The sequence below is a fragment of the Camelus ferus genome, chromosome 5, assembly GCF_009834535.1.
Source record: "Camelus ferus isolate YT-003-E chromosome 5, BCGSAC_Cfer_1.0, whole genome shotgun sequence".
In the NCBI taxonomy this organism is placed as follows: Eukaryota; Metazoa; Chordata; class Mammalia; order Artiodactyla; family Camelidae; genus Camelus; species Camelus ferus.
The window spans coordinates 87,586,906-87,613,421 of record NC_045700.1 but is presented as its reverse complement, the minus strand read 5'-3'; the positions used below and the strand labels follow the sequence as shown (position 1 = coordinate 87,613,421).

Sequence of the window (26,516 nt, the reverse complement as noted above, 5' to 3'; positions counted from 1 at the left end):
GTTTAAGGAAAAAAAAAAAAAAGAGCTTGAATATTTCCTCATTAAATAAGTGAGACTAAAATAAAACTCGTTTTCCCCCAGGGGGAGGGGAGGGGACAGTTGTGGTGGTGATGGTGGAAATACTGATTCTAAGGAAAGTACATTTCCTTCCAGGTTCTGGTGATTAATGAAAATAATTTAAACAACAAAAATGTAAAGAATAATTGGGATAGATACACAAAAAATAATAGGGACTACTACCAGGAAATAAGATGAGGGGTGTGAAGGACTAAAGATAGTTCCCTGTTTGTCTTTTAAATTTCAGTAGGTAGTAGAGTAACTAAAATCCAATTACAAAAAAAAAAAAAGACGTAAAACCAAGCTAGACCAACACGTACTTCAAGAAAAAAGTCATCCTCTGTGGGAGAAAAAAAACTTAATATTGAAAGTTCAGTAATGAACATGTGCTTTAAAATTTTTTTTTGTTGGGGGGGGGAGGTAATTAGGATTGATTGGTTTTAATGGAGGTGCTGGGGATTGAACCCAGGACCTCTTGCATGCGTAAGCACACACTCTACTACTGAGCTATGCCCTCCTCCCAGTAAATACGTGCATTTAACAAATGGACGTTTTGTAACTTAAAATGCAAAAAAGTAACAAAAGCTGTTATCAATGTGTAACTATGGAACGGAAAAAGTCAGAAGCAGGTGCATGAGCTGCCTGGCAGCAATAGCAATGATGTGCATTACAAAAGTAAAGGTTATTCTTCCAATTTTCCAGATGTCATCGTATTCTGTGACAAAGGAAAGAGGCTACTTTCAAATGGTACACAAATTCAGGAGTCTTTATTTTGAAAAATTTCTTCCAACGGTATTTCACAATGAACAAGAACTTAACCAAATTTATCTACCATAAACTTGAAACGAAAATTGCAATCAACCTGTTTTTGTCCAATACCCAAGGCCACCTCCTTCATTTAAGACCGGTCTTCATAAATCTTGGCATATTAACACATCTTCCAAGACATGCCCTGCTGATTAAAAAGGGCCTCATTCTTTCTTTCAGATTTCTCAGTAAGTTCTCTCTATTCCTAGCCTTAAGTGCTAAGATACTTTATCAGTTATCAGGGCTGATGTTATTTCTCATAAATTATTTTAGAAAGCAAGTCCTATCCTTGACGAATGGTAAATACATGTTAAATTCTATGGACTCTAACCTTGTGAGGAATGAGAATCTGAACTTTCAGTTATTACCCAAATCTTTTCTAAGGCAAAGGGAGCTAATTTTGAAGGAATAATGAGTAAAACATGTGGTTGTGCCCAAATGCAGATTTTGCCAAGCTAAATTTTATGTTCTCACCTCAAAAATAAAGCATATCCTAAACTAATGGAGACAAGGAAAGGCACGATACCAAGTAGTAATAGAAAACAGTCCCAAAATGCACTTTTAGAAGCTCCAACGGTCATGAAAAATTAAGGTGCAAAATAGATGGGAACTTGTGCAATCTTTCAATGAACTAACTGAATGCCTTCACAGTTCAGTTAAAAAGCACAGGATTTTTCAAATATCTTATTTTAAGACAGTCAATCTGAGGGATATTTTTCCTTCCTTAAATGGAAGAATTTCCTAATGGGAGCATAAGATCATACTGAATCAGCAGGTGAGAGTCAAAATTCAATGATGTCTATTTTATTGAGTTTACAGTCAAGCAGAATCAAGACTAACCTTCATATATGCAAAAGGATATTCTCATTTTAACAATGTTTTTAGTAGAAAAAATCTATAAACATATTCTTTAAAAGGGAGATCCATATAATGAAATCTTGGAGCCATTAAGATAATGAGTTAGAGCTGGATGTGGTAATATGGAAAGATAAACCACGTTAAACAAAGAGAACCAAGTTACAAAACCATACATTTAAAATAAGGGAGGACAGCGAGAGGCGTACATATATATATAGAGAGAGGTATATAAAATAAATGCTAACATTTCTGAAAGATGATACAAGAATACAAGAAACTACATTTCCCTGGGATGTGGGAATCAAGTCACAGGAAAGAGACATACTTTTTCACTTTATACCCTTTGTATATTGCATGATTTTAAAAATCATAAACATGTTATTATCTTATGGTAACATATAAAAAAACCTTTAAAGTCTTTAAAAAACCTGATTGTACCCACAGCATTCGATGAAACACTGTATAACATCAATTCACAACCCTTTGCTACCTTCTACTTCATGGTCATTTAGTCAAAATTAGAAGGCTCCTGGGGTGTCTGCTGCTTCTGTCCCTCCAACTCAAGAATGAGGGGAAATGTTGAGAATTCAGTTTAAAATTAACTCTCATTGTTTAAAACTAACTTGGATAACATCTATTCAAAATTCCAAAGAACCAATTAAGAAATTAATCAATGGGCATCTGAATCACCAATTAAAATAATTCATCCAAGATCACTTTTCCTTGTTACAGAAGCCTCAACCACTGCCCTCTGTTTTCAGTAAACTCCAGAGCTGTGTGAGTTGAACAAGCACAGATTTCAAAAATACAGCTAAACATATGAATTCTTATCCACTGGCATAAAATATGCAGACCGCACAGAGGCTATCAGGAAAGGAAATACATTTTTGGCAAAAGTCTTCACCAGAAAATATCATCATAAATTTAAGTCCTTACAGGACTCCAAAATCAGAACAGGTAAAAGTGGCGTAAGAGCCCTTCTGTGCCTACTCAGATTGGCCAAGGCCAATTCAAAGAACTTAGAACGCATCTGAACACTTGAGGCTCATACAATTGGGAATGGTAAGCTAGTGGCTACCTTGAGAGTATGGACACCCTTCAAACTACACAAAATTCAAGTTTTTAAAACACTGCAATGGTCAAACAAAACACAACTGCAGATAGAATTCAGAGTATATGCCATGAATGTGCAACCTCTACATTAGCACAAGCAATAACTGGACTTTTTAAAACCAGGGTTCACAATATTTGGGTCTTTCCAAATTAAATACCTCGGTGCCCAGAACACTTCTAGAAATAAACTAGTGTCCCAATTCTGGCTGAGTTAACAGCAAAAACCAAAAGGTTCTTCAAATACTGGATACAATCACCAAATAACCAATAAATTCAATGAACTGGGTTGTGGAATTACATCATCAGTGCTGTGCTGGAGTTAGCCTGCAAAGAGACCGGTGACTCGCTCTTTCTAACTTCAAGTTTAATAACATCAGACTGGTAGGTGAAATCAGCCATGGTGAGAGTATTTATACTACAAATGTCCGTAAACACTACAAAACAGGGCACTTTTTCATGAGAGAAAAACATTCACCAGCACAACACTGGATTACATCTCGGTCATATATTCATTTGTTCAAATACATAACAAGAACTTTACTAAATGACATACTATGTGTTAAAATAGACAAAGAAAAACTAATGAGGATAAATTCAATACAACAGGCTAATTTAAAAGTTGGACCGTTTCACAAAACAGAAGTCACTGTGATACGTCAGCTGTCTCTTTAGTTTAAAACCTGATTCACTAATTACCCCACTGATTTACTAGTAAAGCTTAAATCCTAGAGAATACTTACTGATTCCATCAAATTATGAATGGAACCCAAATTAAAAATGGTTACATTATGGAATATAAGATATAGAAGAAAGCAACTTTCTTGGAATTTCTTAAGATTTTAAAATTATCTTGCACATAAATGGCACATTTTAATCCAACAATAAAATATGTGCTCCCCAGAGCAAAAGCTCTGTCGTTGGCCTACACCTTGCTTCTTTCATCCTTAAAGTCTGAGTCCACTTGAAGGGCTATATAACACATGGAAAGCACGTAGCAAGCTTCTGACATACTGAAAGAGTTAAATAAACCCACATCCCATAATACCACCATGTTACTGTGAAGTCATTACTTTTAAAAAAAACCCCTTCATAAGGTCCCCTAGAGGGTAATTTCTGATACAAGTCTGACACTGCAAGAGGAGGCCAAAGACAAGGTAAGCGCCGCTGAACACAAGTTAGGGACAGGAGCGCAAACGTATGGACAAACAGGCCCAAGCAGCAAGGCCCACGCCTAACTGGGGATGGCACCGTTTCAGTGTGCCAAAGTAACAGTGACAAAGCCACAGCTTGTGGTGCCTACTTACTGTAAACTACTTTTCAAATACTCACTATGTCTTCAAGAGAATTTTAAAACATTTTGTTTAAAAGAGAAGCAACAAGAAGTGCTCCCCTAAAAATGGACAAGGCATTAAAAGCCATGTGGGGAGAGAGGGGAGGCTTGCAAACCTCTTTCTTAAGTAAACACAGTCCTATAATTATAGCTGACTTCCTGGAGGATAGTGATTTTTGTTAGAGAAATCCAACTTTTATTTTTAAAAATGTATGTGTGTGTGTGTGGGTATACATACACAAACAGAGCTAAAATTCTTTAACTATAAACATGGGAGAAATAAACAATTCTTCATTTCAAACTTTTCTTCAGCAAGGTGGTTTTTTAAAAATAGCTATTTGATAGTTCCCACAAAACAATTACACCATTTCTAAGTGGTCAGAATAGTAAATGATTCCAAAATAAACACCAAGTCAGAACTCGCAATATCCTTTTTTAAAAAAAAGGAGATATTCACCAATTTCATCATTATTGAAAAGCTTTCAAATAAAAATAGAAGGAGGAAAACCCAGAAAACAATGTTGAAATTAAGTTTGCAATTTCAACTGGAATTTTCCCCACTAAGCCAACAAAAACACTTAGAAGTTTAGGGAGTAGGATGTTTGCCCTACAACTAAACATTGTTGTTCCAGAAACACAGAAATTTAAAGTGTAATGCAGTGGTTCTCAGTGTGTGGTCTGAAGACCCTTAAGGGTCCCCCGAACCCAAGGTCAAAACTATTTTCATACTACTACTGAAATGTTGTATGTCTGCTTCACTCATGGTTTCACAAGTGCACAGTGGGCTTTTCCAGTGCCCACAGGCCATATGATACAAAAAGAACTGCAATGTGAAAACAGTATGAGAATCCCACTGCTTCTATTAAGCCAGGCACTAAAGAGATGTGCAAAATGTACAATAACGGCATTCTAAGTAACTGTTTTTGGAAAACAGTTGTCATCCAAAATGGTATTTATGTTAACATATAATGAGTTTATTACTGTTATATTTAAATGAATAAGCATGTTTTATAAATATGTCTTATTAATTTCCAACATAGCAAGTTCTGATAAATATAAGTTACATAAACAAAAGCTCCTTAGGGATCCTCAATAATTTAAGAGTTGATGGTCCTGAGACCAGAATGTTTCAGAACCCCGGGTACTGTGACAGGGTGAAAGCAGCCACTATCTCTCCATTTTTCCAACGGACAGGCACTGCGCCAGCCAGGGGAGGAGGGGCACCTCACAAGTAAAGGGAGCACTGAGACGCTTTTTCAAATTTACAGAAAGAATTATTTTATGGAAGAAAATGATTACCTAATCTCTATTTTCACAAAAACGAGAGTAAAACATGCCTTTAAACTATATCAGTAAAGTCTGCCACCCTAAAAGAAAAGACAATTTTCTTTCCTGAGCAAACACAGGAGAGAAGATCAGATTCAGCCAGTACGTCAGGAACTTGAGTCTTCATTCTTGTCACCTTTGAGTATTTTCTCCTCTTCAGCACTCAACACAATTCTGATGGTCTATATAAGACCAGAAGCAAATCTGATACAAAAGTCTAACAGAAGATTTAAATCCACATTAAAGCTGAATCACTTTTTACGCTAAACATTTTGATTTTATAAGCACTCATTTAAAGTCAATAAGAGTTCCCACTTAATTACAAACTTCAAGATTTACCCAGAAAAAAATAGTCTTTAAAATTATTTTAATAATAACCATTTAATTTACTTATTTCTTAGATGGAAAGCCTGGTAGGTTGATTGGGTAACAGCCTACAACTGTATAGCATAACTTTGTACATGAGTTAATTGGGACCCAATACAATCTAAAACATAAAAATTCAAAGACATTTCTTAAGTATTCCCTCTATGAGAAGGGGTCTGAAAGGAGACCCCAAAATGCAGAGACAATTCAAGTATACATCAACACACACCCAAACCTTTGCAGCATTCATTTAATTCTAACAGAAGAGACATACTGCTCAGAAAAGGGGCAGAAATTTCCCAGTCTTCTTGCTTATCAGAACAGTTCAGACAACCATACATTCAGCCAGATATGCAATGAACAATGTTTTAACAAGTCTAAAACTCGACACAGATTTTAATATAGTATGAAAATAACTCATGTAGTCACCACTGGAAAAGGTACTCAACATGAATGCATGATGTTTGAGGAAACTCATGTTCACCTCTTTTAATACCGAAGCTTTAAACACAGTTTTCGTCATTCTAACAAAACTTTCCAAACATGTATCACATATTTATATATGTGATTTCACCTTTTCTTGATGACACAGAGTTACAGTAATAGACAACTATCAGAAGATGATGTAATAGTGATGTCCTCTAGGCTGGGCGGGCTGTGCCTACACTAACTGGTCTTCAACAGTGTATGCTCTTCACAGATTTTTCTAACTCCCTCCTTTCAAGCCATCATTTCTGAACTGCTAATCAGCTATGGGCTGGGAAACCTATTCATCAGAATTTCACATAAGAACAAATGCATGAGCTCTAACATACAAACTTTGTGACTTAATGTGGGCTGCTCAAAGGCATTTTTTTAAAGACTATTACAAGTTTCTCAGTTGTGTTCTGTTTTGATAAGATTGCTAGATTATCACTGGATGAATGAGGCATCATATAAATATTTAAACAAATTCATTTGAATATTAACATAAAGATATAACTAAACATTAGTATCACTGCCTTTTCAAAGTATACTATAAGATAACACTGGGTTCCAGTTTCTTTCCCCCCAGAAATGAACATAAACAAATGTCCTATTAACATCAGCTTGTCCAAAGGAAAAAAAATTGAGGTGCAATCATGTCACAGTTAACGCATGTCTGCTTCCAATACATTCAAAGACAATATTTAAAAAAAAAAAAATCAAGTTAAAATAAGCCTTTTGCAGTCTGAGAATTCAAGATACTTAAAAAAAATTTGTAAATACACATACATGCAAATTCTTCATATATACAAATTTTCACAAAATTAAGAAGTTGCAAAGAAATTAGAAGGATTATGGTGAATCTAACAAGCTACATTTAAATGCTTTACCACTGACATATTCCTGAATATAGCAGTCATAGTAGTTTTAATAAATTTTCTACATGGCCTTTTTATAAAATTTTCTCTTTTAGACATAAAAGTTAGTCACTAGAAGTCTTCTGAAATTCTAATTTAAGAATTCAAGATGTTCTCAATTCACTACTCATATTTAAGGCCACTTTGGTAAAGGCATTGCAGCAAGAACACAAAAACAATAGCATATTTTCTAATATTTATTTTTTTCACCTGCAAACTGTAGCAAAACATGATCAGCTTCATTATGCAGACAGGTATCCCTCTACATTTTTAAAGAATTTAGGCATGTATAAATAGAAGAGCTCTTTAGAAAGGAAAAATTCAAGAATGAATAAAACCTTCCAATTTTGACTTTGTAACTTTCCAGTAGCAATGGTTAAAGTGATTTTAGGTCATTCATTCCAAGATATATGACAGCACCTTAAAAGTGGCTGATCTATTTCCCCAGTAACATTTCTCACATAACAATGTGTTAAAGTTACAAATACTGATATGCACAAATAGCTAATTTCTAAGAAAAATATGTACAGTACTGCAGCATAATGAATGTGGTATCTGCAATAACTTAATATTAGCCAATTTGTAATATACATGATACCGCTACTTTCTTCTTCTTCTTTTTTTTTTTGCCAATTCACAGGTTAAAAGTTGTTACTGGAGCCCTCTGTTCTGCACATATTACCTGGTGTTTAATGCACAATGCAGGCTTTTTAAAGACTTCTCTTGTGTTTAAAGCTAAGATCAGTGAAACAAGACAACAGTGCAAGAGGCGGAGAGATGTAATGTGACCACGTAAAAGTTCGTCCCATTTAAGTGTCTGTATAAGGCTATAAGAAAGGATTGGTTGATGAGCTTCCTGTTGGAAATTGTCCTGTTGGTGCACCAGTCTAAAGGAAAACATAAGACAAAATAAACAAACAGACAAATAAGAGCAGTGTGGGGGGGAAATATGATATTAAATGTCATTTAATTAAATTTTATTTAATACTTAAAGATTCTATGATTATTGACAATGATATTTATTCATTATTGTCATTAGCAACATACTGTAATAAAGCTATAGGTATCAGGCACTGTGCTGTGCCTTTTAGAGCCATTATTTTACATGCTCCTAATAGATTCTAAGAATGGACTTGGCCCTAAAAAATGCATTTATGATTCAAACCAAACCTGACTTAACATCCCTTTTTCACATTGTTCACTAAATCTACAGCCTTTCATAAAGCATTATTTCAACAAGAAAGCAGATACATTTCATGTATAAAATAGCTTATTTACTATCAATGCTTTGATCTGCAACTGATTAACGTGTGTTTCCGTAAGTCAAAAAGGGACCATGCACAATGGCTACCTCAGTTTGTACGATCCATCACTCGACTACCAAAGAGCATCTAGGAGGAATCATATCCTGCTCCTCCCAATCTGAAAACGATGCAACAGCTTACACCTCACTTACCATAAAAGGATTACTAGACACTCCAGCAGCTGCAACTTGACCAAAAGGGGTTACCACTGGCTTGCTTTGTCCAAATGCTGCAAAACCTGCACCTTATTAAAACAGAACCACCAATTATAACCCATACCTTTAAGAGACGATCTGCTGCTTATAAAGCTTCATAATGAGTTTCAGAGAAATTCCTACCAGGGTAACAATAATAAAACATCACTCTTAGCTTGTTGGGTCTCATGCCCTTTCAAATAGCAACCTTCCAGTGGCACGTCTTAAAAGAGCTTACAGTAACTCTCCAGAAATGATTCATTCCAGTTTGTCTCAGCTACGTAAACTGCTGACAAAGGATTTAACTAAGAGATGAGCTTGTGACTGAGAGGGGCTGTGAAGACAACACAATGGTTTCTATACGAACATCACAGTACTCCTTAGGAAATGTTTTGTCATTATGGCTCTGTCGTGGACCATATTTCCAAACATTTTTAAATCACTTTTAAAAAGAAAATGTGTTAACTGTAATTCAAGAATAATGTTCAAATCCAGGGACTTCAAACTTTGGCAAATGAGCAAAATGGGCAAAAACAAACAAAATAACAAAAACTGGTCTCTAGTGAATCTTCCTAAAAACAAGTAATAAACTAACCACAACAGTTACCTATTCAGAAAATTAGTCTGTCACTTAAAAAAAAAAACTTTTACAAAATAGCAGAAACAATAGATTCTCTGATGTAAAACACACACTCTATAAAGTTTCCTTTTAACATCAAGAGGCATATTACAACACAGAAGATAAATTAGTAAGAAAGACACTGGAGATTCTGAGAAAGAAGGTGCTATTTAGTCTCTGATTTCGCCTAAATCTGTAATCTAGTCACAAAAGCTTACTATATCACTCAATTTTCTGAGGCCCAAATAATCAAAAGCTTCTGTGTGTGTGTGGTAATAAACATTCAACACGTAATGCTACAGCATTCTTTAGATAAGCCTTTCAGCCCAAACAGGTAACTTAATGATACATAAAGGATACCTAAAGTTCACTTACAGATAGCCAATGTTAGGTCTTACCATTGGGCTGTTGAGAAAAAGCTGTCTGCTGAGGGAAAGCCGCCTGGGCTGGGAAGGCAGGCTGCTGGAAGCTGCCGCTAAAGCTGGTGGGAAGACTATAGGGAGCGGGAGTACCGAACCCTGCCGGCATGCTCATTGACGCAGTGCCAAAGGTCGCTGCTGACAGGAGAAAAGAAAGGCTGGTCACTTACATACAGAAGGGTAGGTTTTATTGCTCATACTCAACATTATACAATAGGTATCATCTACCTTGAAAAACAGTTGAGATGTATTTTATATTCCAAAACTCCAACAAACTTTGTAGTAAGTTTTAGCACCATACATTTAAACATAATTTATAAAATTTGTTCTCCTTAAACCCAATGATCAGAATGAAACTATTTGAAATCACAAGGAAATTTCTCTAAGTAATTAAAGTTTGTGTCAAAGCAGCAGTCTACTCTTCAAGCCCATCATCAGGCAATTCACATGTATACTAGCGTATGCATTTTTACGTTTTGTTCTACTGCCCACAGTAAATAGTCAAATATTTCATTGTATCTAGTGAACTGTCTGCTATAATGTAATATATGTGTTCCTGGAAAAAAATGTAAAACCTCTGCAAAACAGTTCACTAAAAATAACAATACTTATAGGAGAAATAGGGTTAGAGGCAGGCCACAGAAAACCTATGCAGCTTTGTAACCAAATTAAAAAAAGGGGTAAGGATCCTAAGGAAAACAGTAGTACAATTTATAATATATGAACTACTATTACTTTTTTGGAAAGTAAATGAAGACTGCTTTGGATTAGGGGTAAAAAGAAGGTTAGGACTGATGAGTTACAGAAATTGGGGCAAGCTACTCAAAGATTGTAAAGGAAGTGAAATAAGCATTCTTAGAAAAGACAAAGAATGCAGGGTAAACGACACTGTGTCCAATGTAGTACTGCTCCATGGCTCACTATGTCCAGCCACTACTGATGGAATAAAGCATTGACTCACAAGTTGGGGAAATTCATGTGTGAACTAGAGCTACATATACAGTATGCTGCTGTCACTCCCCCATTTACGAATTACTTTATGAACTAATTCACATTATATAAAACATAAAGTAGAACAACGTATTACTTATTGCTAGTAAAGATACAAAACAGAACCTTCCAACGGTATGTTCCAGGAAAGGCCTCAGTGAACTAAGAGCCAATAATGTTGCTTTTAATACAGAGTACTAGTAATTACAAAGTGAGACATTTTCAGCATGATGCTATCAAAAAACATAATTCACTGAATTTCCTGATTTAAAAAAATTTACCAATTTGATCACTGATTAAAGGCACAGAAATTAATACTAAAAAAGCTACAAAGAATTATCTTTTATTAAAAAAAATCATGTTATAGATGTTGCCCAAAGTAATCTTCATAATCTTAATTTTTAAAACAGTGCAATTTTCCTCAAAGGACCTAGTTAAACTGTCAAGTTTTAAATACTACTTTTTATTATTGATAAGAGAAAAGGGGAAATAAGCCACTGGGAAGCAAGTGAATTAGACTAATAAGCACACTGCAAAGGAACAGGAGGGCTTCGTAACAGACAACAGGCACTGACATGGCTGACAAACAGCTTTTTAAGAAAGCACTAAAAAGCAAAAGTTGGATACAGTTAAGCAAAACCAAACTCCATGGAATAATGTGGTCAAATGGTTTGGTACATTGAAAAGGTGTCACTCAAAGTACTATGAATTCAAACTTAAGAAAAATAATCGAAAAAGCTATTAACATTCTAATGTGACCATGTGTAAGCAATACAATAGCTTTTCAGCATTAAAACATAAATCACCACAAGATTTTCATGTAACTTTAATACAATGTATTCCCAATGCCACATATCCATGCCCACTCCATTTTAAAACATGGAAAAACTTAATTCCACATGCAGGGATCCAGAACACTAGCAGAAGCTTCCACAAGCAGGTAGACAAATCGCCACACAAATCTAGGGATCAGCTGTGGCCACCTACCAAAATGAGCGTGAGGAAACACTTGAGAATGCATTGCTCCAGAAAGGCCTTACGGAAAGCCACAGAGAGACCAATGTCAATTAACTTATGAATAACCATTGTCAAAATAAAAGTAGATTTGTTTCATTGAAAAGTTCTAAAATTAAAATGTACTATTACAAAGTGGGTAGCATAAAAATATGTAATAAAAACACATCCACAGTCTTTTTATTTCGACTATATTCATGACACTAATATTTACACTGTTTGAAATAAACGGGAGATTAGAGTAATACCAGAAAAACAAGCATCAAATGAAGAAACATTTATGAAGTCTACCTGTTAAATAAATGTCACCTTTTTTTCATGTGAAGATACAACTGTATCAATAAAAAGACTTTTCTAGGTCTCACGAGTTACATTCAAAAATTCAGAGGATCATCTAAAATGATCTAGTATCTACCTTGAACGTCTAAAAAGCCAAATCCTGGAGGAAGTACCTAAACAGTGTTTGTTTTATTTACAACTCCATACATTAACCAGAAATGCGTAACGATAACTCAAGTGAACTAATTACGTATCACGAAGGGGAGATTATTCAGTGTAGCTCACCAGAAACGTGAGCAGCACTGTCAGTTTAAAACATTACGGCTGAGAAGAGAGAGAGAAGAAAAATACATCTTGTGCAGATCTTACCTGGCATGCCTGGGGTCAGACAGGTTACATATAAATGAATGTAATTAATAGAAAGCAAACTTAGGTTGTTAAGTACTAGAACTGTCTTATGTCTGTTTTAGCGATCTGCAGTGCGACTGTTTCTAAATTATGCCTATGCATTTTAAATTAGCAAAATTAACCAACTGAATTTGTAGAAATAAAGCAATTGAGACACTAGAGCAGTTGAGTCTTAGTTCTGTCATTTTCTAATTACAGGATATTATTTAACTCTGTAATAAGCCTGTTTCCTCATTCACAAACAGGGAGTGAAGGGACAGGGATAATAAACACCTACTTGGCAAAGCTGCTATGATTAAACATGCTACAGAGTAAATATCCAATGAATATATTTTTTTCTTGCTAACTTAGAAAGATTTTTTCAATAGCATGTTCTAAATTCAATAAAAGGTTATTAATTGAGGGGAAAGGGTTCTGTGATAAACAAGTCTGGTCACTGTGTTTATCGCCTTTCTTAGAGAGCAGTAAAGGCTCAGAAATTCTGCATTAACGATACCAGTTTTGTCTAACCCAGCATTTACCATGTATTTGGGTACAGAACCCCTTCCATGGAGTACTGATAACAGCATCTCAGGACACATATTCTACAAAACACACTGGCAAAAACTGACTTTTAGTCAACAGTGATTGTTAACCCAATATAATTACTGCACCTCAATCTGCAACAGTGATGCCCTGGCTAAGGTCCAGTTCTAGGCTGCTGTAACAATATTTTAGACTTGCTTAAACAAGCTTTTTTGAGATATAATTCGCATATCATACAGTTTGTCCACTTAAAATAGAATTCAGTGTTTTTCAACATATTCACTTGGTGTACAACCACCATCACAATCTAACTTTAGAACATCCTCCCCACCCCCAACTAAAAGAAACTCCAAACCTACATTCCCCTCCCGATTTCTGTCTATAGATTGGCCCCTCCTGGACAGAGCATATGAATGGAACCATACACTAAGTGGTATTCTGCCACTAACTTCCCTTACTGAGCCTAATGTCTTCAAGGTTCATCCATGTTGTGCCATGGATCAGTACATCGTTACTTTTTATTATCAAATTCCACTCTCATCTCCATGCTTGGGCTTCCTCACCTGAAAAAAAATGAAAGCTCTGACTGGGAAGTGGCCGGCACTAGATAACTTCTAGGGTCCCTTTTCAAATACTAAAATTCAAGGATTTTGTAAACTTTCAGCTAGTATATGTCTTTATGGACAAACTATTTCATCTACTTTATATTCACTTCAGTAATAAAGAAACCTTATTTTCTGATGTTCTTCACATGGTGTCTTTATAATATATACCTTTTCCAAAGCTTATTGTTCTGTAATTTATATTTATTTCTTACCTGTCGCTCCTCTGGCATTGGTCTGAAATGGATTTGTAGAAGATGCCACAGAAGGACCAGCAGCAGCAACAAATGGATTTGTGGAAGGTGTAGCTTTAAAAAATTATAAAATACACTATAAAATCCTAATACATTTGTGTTCAATTATTGAAAGTATTTGTTTACATATTTATGAAGACAGAAAACTAGAGCTTTCTGATAATAAATTGTTGCTTTAATTGTCTTCCGTTATCCCTAAGAAAGACCTATACTACATATATTTGGACTCTGTAAAAACCGGTGTATGGACCAGAAACACATACCTCCAAACGGAGCAGGCACACTTGAAGAAGCAGGCTGGGTCTGTGCAGAAGCACCCACTGGCACTGTTCCAAAAACATTACTGAAAATAAATATTGAAAGAGTTCATATTTTAAGGAAAAATAAATACAGCAAGGGTAATCTAAAGGTTGTCACAGAATGTGGAAACAAGTAATATTCAACATACTATGTATCACACATCAGTTCCTAAGTCTCAGGACTCATTTACGTTCTGAAAAATCACTGAGAACCCCAAAGAACCTTAAGTTGCTATATTTACCAATATATATAATACATCAATTAAAATATAAATTAAAAGATTTTATTCATTTAAAAATAACAATAAAGCCGTTATATGCTAACGTAAGTAGCACTTTTATAAGTAACTATATTTTCTAAAACAAAAGGAACTTAATGAGACTGATACTGTTGCAAATCTCTTTAATGGCTGGCTTCACATAAGATCAATCTGCTGTGATACATTGTTTACATAAAGAAAAACTGGCCTCACATAGTTTCATAGTTGAATAAAACGGAAGAATTTTAATAGCTTTTTCAGATAACTATGGATATTTTCCTTGATACCATACCAAAAATGACAGTGACAGTTTCCTAAAGGATAGTTGCATTATGGAATTTTAAACTATATTCATGAAATTTTATGTACCCTCTCAAAGGACTATCCACTAGTCTACCTTGCACTTTAAATGAATCTTTTATTAATATTATATCATTTGGAAAAAACCTGACACCAATCTTCAAAATGTCAAAACATTTCCTTATGCAAAATAAAAAAAAATTATAATCACTAATAGTATCACCCATCTCATCAGAAAAGTAATGGGAAGCTTTTAAACTCATGATGGCCAATTAATTTTCTCAAAATTCTAGTATTTGCTTGAGAGTGTGTATTTCATCAGTTATTTTCCTTAAAATGACAAAACTTAAAATTTCATTTCTGAGAAACTGTGTACCAAATATCCGTATCTGAATAACCATGGTTGTCTATAGTCACACTTTCAAGGAGAAAGTGTTCCATAAGACAAGTGGCTGGTTCATTCCACAACTCAAACAACCACACAAACTGATTTTCCTCAAGACAGTTTCATACTTCAATATGCAGCAAAGCTACTTGATGAGTATCTTACTTCAACACACAGAAAATTAAGAAGATATATTTAAGGGTCAAGATTTAATAAACTAATTCCTTCACTGCTTCATTAAGTATATTTATAATAAAAACTACATCCAAAGAACTCCTAGGTAAAACTGAATGTGTGACGGTGAGGAATGCAACGACTACTAGATGTCTACTTGTACAGCTTGGTGCTACAGCCATAATTCATGCTAAGGCACCACCAAGTTTTACCTGCCATTGTTTTTGCACCATCATACCAATGTCAATTATTGAAAACACAAATAACCTCTCAGAATTATTATGAATTTAGTTTTAACCTCAAAGACCCCTTGAATGGGTCTCAGGTACTTCAAACATTCCAAGGATCACACTCTGTGGACCACTTACGTAGTATACTGTGGTCCCAAATAAACCATTCTGTTATGTATACCTGTCTATGTTTCCAGATTTTATCGCCACCGCGCTACAGTTCACTATTACACATGCCTAGTGCAGACAACATTAATAAGGCAAAAAATACATAAATACTCTAAATTTTATTCTTTGGGTTCAACTATTCCCATCTGCCACACAGAAAATTTATTACTGGAGGGTGGGCTCAAGTAGTTACTGTTAGAATCCTATTATTTCTCTCTGGAAAAGGTGCTAAAGGGAAATAAAAAGCTACTCGGATAACAAAAAAAAAAAAGGAGACAATATGAAGGAATGGAAAACTCAGAGATGGTTAACATTGGATAAGTCACCTGTACCTCTGGGCCTGCTTCCTCAACTCAAAAACGAAGAACTCAAAACTAGAAGTTTTTAAAGATCTAATGTTGTTAAAATGTGACAGACTTCCTGCTGCTAAGAATTCCTTACACCAGATACATATGAACACAGTAACAAATAAGTCTATTTATAAATACCAGTATGACAAAAGAGATATAGAATTAGTCTTGGGTTCTGGTGCAAACACTTCTAAAAACCCAGGCTACAAGACATTACCTTCAGTGTTTAGTCTTCATGACTGAAAACTATACCTTAAAAGTAAGTAATTTTATAAATGGATTCTTTGCTGAGTTATATACAGTTAAATATGTATATAACTGTCCATTTCGAGATGTGTACATACTCTTAATTACATTTTAGTGTTCAAGGAAGAAACGTAACAAAACCTTCAATTAACTAAAAAGATAAAATTATGGCAACTACTCAAGGATTATATTCTAATTAAAAAATTTAAACTCAGTTTCCTCAAACTTACAAAAATATTTAAGTATCTTTAAATTAGGCCCCAAATAGTCTAGTCATTATTTAACATTATTATTCAGAGTTGAAAAAAAGCTCAAAAGATAACACACAAAGCAGGAACACAGACTAAGACAAGGTACCTGCTAGCATTACTTGTCGAAGTGTATGCGTTACTGGAGGTGGCTGCAGAGCTGAAAACACTGTCCAGTTCTGCCAGGGCTGCGTACTTGTCTGAAGATGCACTTGACTGACTGGGAACTGAAACCACAGAACCAACAGGAGCTTTGCCTGTGGTCCCAAAGCCACTACCCTGATCACCACCTGCAAACAAACAAAAACAAATTACATCAAAAATTTTAACTTATGCTTTCAACTTAGCAAATACATCTGCAGTGAAACACGTGTAAATTTAAAACTGATTTGGAGCTAAGCAAATAAATGGACATGATTTTAAGAGTCTTACCTAATAAATAATCTAGAAAATACTGGACAAGATTTGTTGCTATACATACCGCTCTGATAAAGACAAAATACTGTTTCTGAAACAAAAACTAATACCCAGTACCAATAACATGTCTAGATTACACATGAAGAAGAAATTCTCTGGAGTGCTACGTTAACATCTGCAAGATGGGACATCTCATTCAAGTGAACATATATATGTATCATAAAGTGCTGGACCTATGTGAACAACCTATTAATGACCTCATTTTCCCAGAGTTGTTAATGAAAGAATTAGAGATAGTAGTAAGAGGAAATATTTACAGAACACTTACTATGTGCCAGCCACTGTTCTAAATGCCTTAAGTGCAATAACACATATAATACAACTCTGTAAGTTCAACGCTGTTTCTATCACCCTCATATTGGAGGGTAAATGAGAAAGCAAGCTCTGAAATCAGGAAGCAAAATCTAGTCTGAAAGTAGACCCTTGCTGTTCCCCACTGCACTATGCACTATGCAAAATACCAGTCTTACACCAAAACTGAGTATCAAAATACACTGTAAATGTCATGTTTTGTTTTGTCTTTTAATAAATACCAAAATAGTAACAGAAAATAGTTGTAAATTAATATATCATAGAAATCACCAAATAATCCTCCAATCAGCTCTATTAATAAGATTTCTTGGCCCTTTATGACCTTAGAACAATAAAGCTTTCTAAGACAAAAATTAAATTTTTGTCAATTATCTTCTTTTAAAACTAGGAAGTTTACAAATTAGTTTCTAGGCCTTCCATTGGGTATTCAGATCCAAAATGTGCCAAATAGCCATGAATATTTAGTGCAGACAAAATTTCTACACAACTAAGAAAAGTGTAAGATCCTCAGATTTAACTAAATACAATCAAATTTAGAGAACTATTTAATATGTATATTCAAATTCATTTGTTTAAAGCTCGATACCTTGCCCAGCACTGAAGATATTGTCTAAATTAGCGAGTGCAGCGTATTTGTCTGTAGTCTGTAGACCAGCTTTGCTTGCTGGAACTTTACTAACAGCTGATGCTGTTTGATGACTCTGGGAAGTACTGAAGGTTCCAAAATCAGCACTGGAGGATTTGGGGAAGTTATCAAAATGAGCAAAATTAGCATTTACTGATCCAGCACTTCCACCTGTAACAGAATAAACAGAAAACTTGAAATTGCTAGACTTTTTCCAATATCCTTTGATAGAGTATATGATATTTTTTTCCTAATTTAAGTGTTCTATAAGCAATTCTATGTTCTTAAAATTAAAATCTGGCAAATGGCATTCAACTATAATCATCTACACATGACTTTTTAGAATTTGCAAAACCAGATTTTCAAAGGCCCTGGCAGCACGCAGGGCAACAAGTCTCCAGTGTGTGACTCACAGGGGAGCGTCTTCCCACAACCTCGCTGGGAGCTGTTACTCTACAGGACATTAGCTATATACCACAACCTTTTATTAGTTTTCCCTAAAAAAAAAAAAACTAGGTAAGATGTAAAATATTTTACACTACAAAAGCTTTTTTAGCTCCAATGAAGACCTGGTTGAAACAAATCTCAGGGCAGAGATTTAAAATATGTAAGAAGCACTATTTTGATCCAAAATTTCTTAAAAGGTGGTCTTTGAGCTTTAGACTTATTTCACTTGAAGAGCTATTATTTAATTGCACACAGTAATTTAATGTAAACATAATACCACAATCTTCAGTAAAATTATGCCCTGCTATATAGTTCAAGGAAAAAATTACAGCACACAATACATAATTTAATTACTACATCAACTTTATCCTGCGAAGATTTTAAAGACTGTTCTGTATTTTAGAGTCTTCCCTAACGTATCACCAAAATACTAAAATTAGTACATATTCAGTCTACGCTTTTGATCCTATACTTCTGATGTTGGTTCTTTATGCCTAAACATTAGTTTCAGTAATCAAGATAGTATATACATATAGTTATATATTAAAGTGACAGTAAAGCACATTTCAAGGTTATTTCAGAAACAGAAAGATTACATCCTATTTAAAACAAAAATATACTGATAAAATTTCTTTCAGGAATTAAACTTCAGTTGCTTTCAAGTAAAACCAAGTAATGTTTGTATTTAAAAGACTGATCTGTTACAAGGAGCTGATGAACAAAGTATATACTAAGCTTTCAAAATCTAAATGAAATTTACTTCAAAGTATTAAAAATTGAATTATTAGATCAACTAACTTAACTCTCTTATCGCACACTACTGTGTTCTCCTAAGTTTAGCGATAGTGGAGAGAAAGTAAAAGTGAGAACGTATGAAGGATCATCATTAAAAGATGATTAACATCCTATAATTGAAAAGCCTGAGAAATATAGCATAAAGCACACAAATTAGTAAAAGATGCCTACTAGACAACAGAACTTACTGTTGGTAGCCTGGAGAGGAAAAGCTGAAGTAAATTCACCAAAACTGCAGCTAGATGAAAGCATTCTAAATGCTGGACAGCCAGAAATTATGCATATGATGAAATTTAAAGAAAAAAAAAAGAAAACTGAAAGAAAAGGCTTTAAGACAATACACAGAGTTAAAAGTTGAACAAAAAGTAATCAGCCAAAGATTCTAAACAAGGGTTCAATGAGTTTCTGAAAACAATAGTTTATGGGAGAGTATTCAATGCTTTAAGAACAATTCCTGCACAGAAAAGTATGTTCAAGTTTATTACAGTGATCTTTAAACAATCTACTAACCTAATATCACTTATTTTCTAAAGCTTGTTGCCCTGAAAATTACTTACATTTTTAGTTCTCTGGAAGCAATCAATTAGCTTCCTTTATTCAGAAGCTAAATCATAATGTGTTTTGTGAACCTAAGAAACTTTAGTACTGTAATGCCTCTGTGCATCGGAAATTTAAGGAAGATTCACGTGCAGGAAAAGGAGAACAGATGTGACTTAGACAAAAATAACCAGTATTCAGAAAAACAAACAAACAAACAAAAATAGAAAGATATCAGGTTTCCCCAGAGCTTTGTAAGATAGAACCATTTTAAAACCAGATAATCATAGAATTTAAGTTTAGAGTAATTTTCCAAAACTGTATCTAGCAAGTTTTATTTTATAAAGTAAACATTTAAGCATAATGCTGGAGAAGCTCTACCTGTAGTTTGGGGCTGAAAAGAAGAGTGACTTGCTGTGGGGAAACCTCCAAAATTACTCGAACCACTAGACTGTCCAAATGCATCAAAGTTTGCAAAATCTGCATTTGCAGAATTCTGAGCTGTAAATGGCAAGGAACAACACATGTTAATGAATATGAAAATTATAAATGAAAAATATGATAGATGAATTTAAGAATTTTATGAAAGTTTCTATGTCTCACAACTTACTCCAAAGAGAATTCATTTAGAAATCAGATTTTAAATTTTACCAGTGTTTATTTCACCCAATTTCAAGCAATTTACTAAAGGATATTCAGAAATTTCCCAAAACAATTCACGCAATAAATTTGTACACAATACTCTTTTAAGTGACCTCAGAAATAGTACTATAAAGTGACTCTATTAGAGGAAAATCTGAATTAAGAGCACTAAACATATGAGTTATAATAAATCAGACAGAGATGCAGGATACAGGATACACTTAGAAAATTCAGATTTAAAATGGTGATGAGTGATTTATCAGCTATGTGAATCTAAAATAATGATACAAAGATAGTTTAATTACATTAATATTCTTCTTGGTATTTTTTTAAAGTTTACAACTATGTCACACCACAGCATGTTAAAAAAAAACTTGAAATGTGTAACAAGAAAGACATGATCACCAAATAAACTGCAGATACTCGTATTTTATTAGAAGCCTCTCATTTTAAAACACATATTAAAATTTGAGAAACAATGAAAGCTAGTAAAAATTACAGCATAAATGCACCTCTTATCTAGCAAAAAAGACCAACTGGCATTTCCCAACTGGTTACCAACCTAAATATCTAAGTAAGATAAAATGATTGAAAAGATTTTTTTAAGGCCAAAACAGATGCTGGACAGGATTTTTATAGAGGATAAGATAAGAGTAAGTAAGAAGTGGTTAGTATACAGGTAAGGGAATGCTAAGTGGTAAGAATGAAAAGCATGTCCAGAAGATGGGAGAAAGATTAAATGTCATCAACAAAGTGAGTTAGCCACTTCAAATCCTTTGCAGGCAATTCTACTTCTGGGTAGTTTTTGTACAGACAATTTTGCAAATGAGCATGGCTGAATCTAACAGCTAAACAATTTTTTTTAATAGTGCTGAAAAAATCAGAATGGTTACCAATAAGGGATCACTTAAATATATTACAGAACATCATAAGATGGAATACAATGCAGCCATTTTAAAAACTTGTATAAAAGAATATTTAGTCCTATACAAAAATGCTTATAGCAAAGTTAGTCAGATAAATTGGTTAATAAATTCCAGATACATTTTCATCTCCCAATTTCATTAAACATAGTACTACGTGCATAGAAAAAAAAAAAGGCCCATTAACAAGGTAAAACATTATTCTAGGAAGAAAATCAAGAGAACTTAACAGCATTGTATGTACTTGCTGTTCTGGATATATCTGAATGGGTAGGACAGTAGGGGAGGAAATGTACCTAAAGTAGACCCTGCCTTTTACTCCCCATCTGTGCCACTTCCCTTCTTGTGTCTTCACACCGACCACTTCTGACGTGTGGAGTGCTATCCCACATGTCACTGCTCACACTCTTCTTGAAAACCTTTTTAAAACACTTTTGTCCTAGCTCTCAAGCACTACACAGAAGTACCTAAATTAAAAGGCTGCTTATTGCTTAACATAGAAATTCTGTATTTTCTGGACTCCTTGCAATATTTTAGCTGTTTTTACTTAATATGGTAAAATTCAAAATTCAATTTCTTTACAGGCTGAAATTTTACTGTCCCCAAAATAAATAAAACGGAAGAAATACTAGTACATAATAAAAATTTAATTTTTAAAAAAATATTTTGGAAGAAGTATCTATACCAGTTAAAATAATGAAGTTTAAACACAGTTACCATATAGCATTGCTGAGAACACCAGTAAGCAAGGACAGTTTGGTGAAAAGGGAATCTAAGATAAGAATCAGAGGAATCCATCCTAGCATAAGTAACTGCAAACCCTTAGAGGAGTCCCTCAATTGTTCTGGCTCTACCAGTTTTCTCACTAACAAAACGCGAAGGTTCACTAGATGGTCTCTACTTTCAAATCCAACACCCTGACTACTATGATTCTGTAACTTATGAAACACTAGGAAAAAATTCTTTAAGAGTTTTGAAATACTAAGTGACAGAGAAGAAAATTCTACTAAGAGACAAAATAAGTTTATAAGGCCAAATTTAGAGTGCGTTATACTCCAAAAGGCAAGTTTCCAAGTTTTTTAACACTTCAGGTGTACATCTGAGAACAACAAATGAAATACATCTGTCCCCTGTAGAAACAGGAATTGGGTCCCTAAGCTAGTTTATGGCTTATAGCCTTGAACATATATGACTATGTAGTCTATAATAATAATAGTGATGATAATAACATTCTACATTTATATTTAGAACATCATCTGAGGAAAAAATTACACTTAACATGTTTTAAACATCATCAAGAAAAAACAACAGTTAACATAATCCATTTTGTTGTCAAGTCTATTTTATCACATTCATATTTTCCCAATGTTTTCCAACCAAAGCACAAAGTACATTAATCAAATTCCTATTCGTTATAGCAAGGCAGGGTTTTGTAATATTCCTATCACTTTTTATTCGTAAACACTGAATCTACTCACTGTCTTCAACAACTGGATATAGTAACTTTAAAAATTTAAGTGTTGTGGAATGAAACTTTGATAAACACAACTTTGGAAATTAAACACTAATAAATTCAATAAATAAAACTTATTATCTGGAACCTCAAGCAATCTCTATGCAAAAAAAATCCAAACTAAAAAGAATGTGACAAAAACAATAAAGATGCTTCTTAAATAATCTTATTTCAAAAAGCACAAAGGAGTCAACTCAGTTTAGAATTTAAGGTACCAAGTTAACAAGCCTGAATCTTGCCCAGAGTTGTCCTTTCTCTTCAATGAGAAACAGATACTTATGAGAAAAGGGTGAAAAGAAATGTCTGGAGACCAGAGGATGGAAACTGGCTGCCCACATCAAATTCAACTAACAAATATACTTTCTTAACCCACACAATATTTTAGATTATTTTCATCAATTCCTAACACTTAAAAAGAGTACTTCACATTATACAATAATATTTCTTGCTTCTCTTAAAAGAAAATCAATATATTTAATAATTCTGAGCCTGTATTTCCATGTGGCAACAGGGAATTATGGAACATTCCTCCTTTGAAAGGGTCACCATGGTTCCTTCCACAGTTCATTATAATACTCATTTGTGTTAACTGGATGGCAAGGCAACTGAGTTTGACATTCCCTATATAAGGTGTGGCAAAAATCAATTACAGTTTACAGTTTATAGGTTCTGTGATATGTTTATTACCAGGCAAAATAACTATTACATCCTGTAGTTAATTATGTGTCTAACTGCATGCATGTTTCTGTAGAAGATGACTTTTCCTGAACACAACAATGACCCCACCACTGACACACATCCACACACACCATCTCAGCCAGAATGTTCAAATAAAGAAGGGTAAAGACTTTTGGCTTTTGAGTCATTAAACTATCTGCAAAAGAACAGGTTTTCCTATAAAACAATGCTAACGAGATCGACATATCTGAATAATTATCATTTGCTACTAAAGATTCCATTTGTCACATCAATCTGCTCAAGAGAAAATTTTCACCTAATATATTTTTTTTAAAATGAGAACTTCAGGGTGAGAACTCACCTATCAATGACTTTACATCTGTGAACCATTTATGGAAAAATAAAAATTCAGAGTGCTTGCAAAGGCTCTGGAAAAAGTCATTTCAGACTGAACCATGATACTGATTTACACTTAAAAACTACTTAAGGTAAAATGTAACTCTACTAGATGGGGAAAAAAATGAGTAGTTTTATTAGCTTGTTCTTGCAATATCCATATATATTTTATTCTCCTGGCATCAAATGAAGTAAGAAAAGAGTGATCTGAGTGGTGATTCATAAGTAAGAAAGAACGTTAGGCTAAAAAACTACTGCTCTCAGACAACCTGACCTAATCTGCATGGTTATTAAACCATTTCCTCGCAGACTCATCTGTCCTACCATTTCTGCTGTATGGGGAAAGCAGACAAATGGTTAACATCTACAACCATCTATCAATCTGATAAAAAAAAAAATCTATAATTTTAACATTTTCTACAATTAAATAATGGCAATTATTTTCAAAAAGCATTTTAAGGAAGTTATTAAAAATATGAGTATAATCATGGTTCAAATTAGTCTGTGGAGTTGCAGTGAGTTGTCCATTTTTGGCTAATACAGCTACAAAGAAAAGTATAACATTAATACCCTGATCTGCAAATATTCACAAAGTGCCTTAAAAAAAAAAATCCACAAGAGAAACATGAACTAAGCTGAAATTTTACAAAAAAAAGTTTGGCAGTTACTTACCCATCATTTCAAATTGTATTTCAATAAATCTAAAATTGAGATAAACGCAGACTACATTACACAAGGTTTACTCTCTATCTGCTGATTCTTCCACCAACTCTCTTGGCCACCATTCGAAAAGCAAGAGGTGGGAACAGAGAGCTGGGGCTCTCGTCTGGTCAGAGGGAACTGACTTCCCAGCTGGAGTGGAAGGAAAGAGAGTCTCCTCTGTCTCTTTCTGGACTTTTGCTGCTTAGTTAACGTAGGCAGAGGGAAAAAACCTACCACAGTCCCAACTTAAGGTTCCTGATTTTCTACCCTTCTCAGTATAATCTCTCCTGAAAGAAATCTTTATCCTAGGATCCCTTTTTAAAGCAAGCACACATACAAACATACATAAATTACACCATAATTTCCTTCTGTAGCATCTTATCCTTAGGAAATGCTTTTAGTAGTTAAAATAAAAAGTTCCATGTTTGATAGAAAGAAATGTGGATGAAAAGTAGCTTCTCTACAATTTTCCAAACTATCTCAGTGCATTTTTGGGTACATATATACATGATACACTTTGTACCATTATCATCTAGGACATCAAATTGAAAGGAAAGGAAAAAAGGGATAGCATCACAATTTCACAGGTGAGTAAAAGTAAAATAAATCCTTAAATTCAAGTAGGAAATCAATTCTGTAAGCACTGGTTTTTGTTATGCTTATAAAATAGTGAAATATATACATGCAAAAGTATATGGCAAAGTTTCAAATTATCAAATAAAACTGCTTCAAAATGACCAGATCAGTTCTTAAATTAGTGCTCTTCATTTTATTTGATGCTCATTCAATCACTCACACATGTAGATGAGTCAACCTTCTACAACATACACATCAAAACTTACTGGCATTCAAAATAGATTTCATGCATATCTCTCTTATAAACACAGTGTATGCTTCTAGATTGTTTACATCAGACCTTCTAAAACAGACAGTAAGGGACAAAGTCAGCATTTGAACTCAGGTCACTCTGACTTCAAAGCTCATTTCTTTGCACTACATTATGCGGCTTCACTGTCTCATAGACCGTTACTATTATCACTAGAGAGGCACAAATGACTACATCTAAACTACTTCACTAATCAACTGTTAAATATTACCTAGGTAACGCTATAAAGTTTGTATATTCTTAACAAAAGAATCCTGTAATTTCTAATTTCTGGTGAAGTGCATTAAACTCTTTGTAACAAACATGTTAAATCTGGGAATAAAGAAGGAGTTGTATCTTCAGACGCCAACCTGAAGATATTCCTACTCCAAAGGCAGGCTAATCCGAGCATTAATAAAGGTAACAATGACAACAAACTTAAGATGCACCAAATGTTTAAACCTAGGAATTCATAATGAAACTAAAGAAAAATCAGATCACCATTAAAAAATGCTAGGGAATCAATTCAGTCTAAAATCTTTATTGGAATCAATCATACACTGACTTTCCTATATTAAGTATACCACTAGTTAACCAAAATTTTTTAAAGAAGTATTTCAGCTGATAAATGAAGGGATGATAAATTTAGAGTATCATCATTTTGCATGATAGATCTAGGCAGAGTATCAATAGCTAACATTACAAAAACGATCAGTATTCTGCACTTCTTAAACTCTGAGTTGCAGGCCTGCCCCTCCACCATCGCTGCCTATTCAATAAAAAGAGCCTGTAACTAACCAAATCTCTAAATCCAACTGGCAATTTATAGACAATACAGGGAAGAGAGGAACCTGTTAAAGGATCCCACAGTGGTGCAATCGATAAATTTAGATTGCCGAAAATTCTAAAGGACAAATAACCTGGTTTCATCAGTATATAAATTGCAGAGGAGAAAGAGGGATGGAGAAAGAAACTAGACTGAGAAATATCTCACAATCGCAAAGTGTAGACCTTATTTAAAACCCAATTTGAATAAACTGTGTGTGTCTGAACTGAAATGAAAAGTTGAAATCTGACTACTTATTACTACTATTAAT

The 26,516-nt window shown here is 34.1% G+C and overlaps 1 protein-coding gene across 13 annotated transcripts in view; it reads right to left on the bottom strand.

The window, feature by feature from the left end:
- Positions 1-802: 802 nt before the first annotated feature.
- Positions 803-26,516, bottom strand: part of AGFG1 (ArfGAP with FG repeats 1) — a 71,194-nt gene continuing 45,480 nt past the window's right edge. For 2 of the 13 annotated variants that reach the window (XM_032480405.1, XM_032480402.1), the window contains 10 exons: positions 20,082-20,201; positions 19,352-19,423; positions 17,883-18,092; positions 16,617-16,797; positions 14,111-14,190; positions 13,809-13,901; positions 11,753-11,800; positions 9,755-9,913; positions 8,696-8,787; positions 803-8,126 (listed from right to left, as the gene is read on the bottom strand). In XM_032480405.1, the coding sequence (XP_032336296.1) occupies positions 8,067-8,126; positions 8,696-8,787; positions 9,755-9,913; positions 11,753-11,800; positions 13,809-13,901; positions 14,111-14,190; positions 16,617-16,797; positions 17,883-18,092; positions 19,352-19,423; positions 20,082-20,201 (1,115 nt within the window). In that variant the 3' untranslated portion in view covers positions 803-8,066. The remainder of the gene's footprint in view (positions 8,127-8,695; positions 8,788-9,754; positions 9,914-11,752; positions 11,801-13,808; positions 13,902-14,110; positions 14,191-16,616; positions 16,798-17,882; positions 18,093-19,351; positions 19,424-20,081; positions 20,202-26,516) is intronic. The other 11 variants (XM_032480394.1, XM_032480392.1, XM_032480393.1 and 8 more) reach the window with 11 other exon arrangements.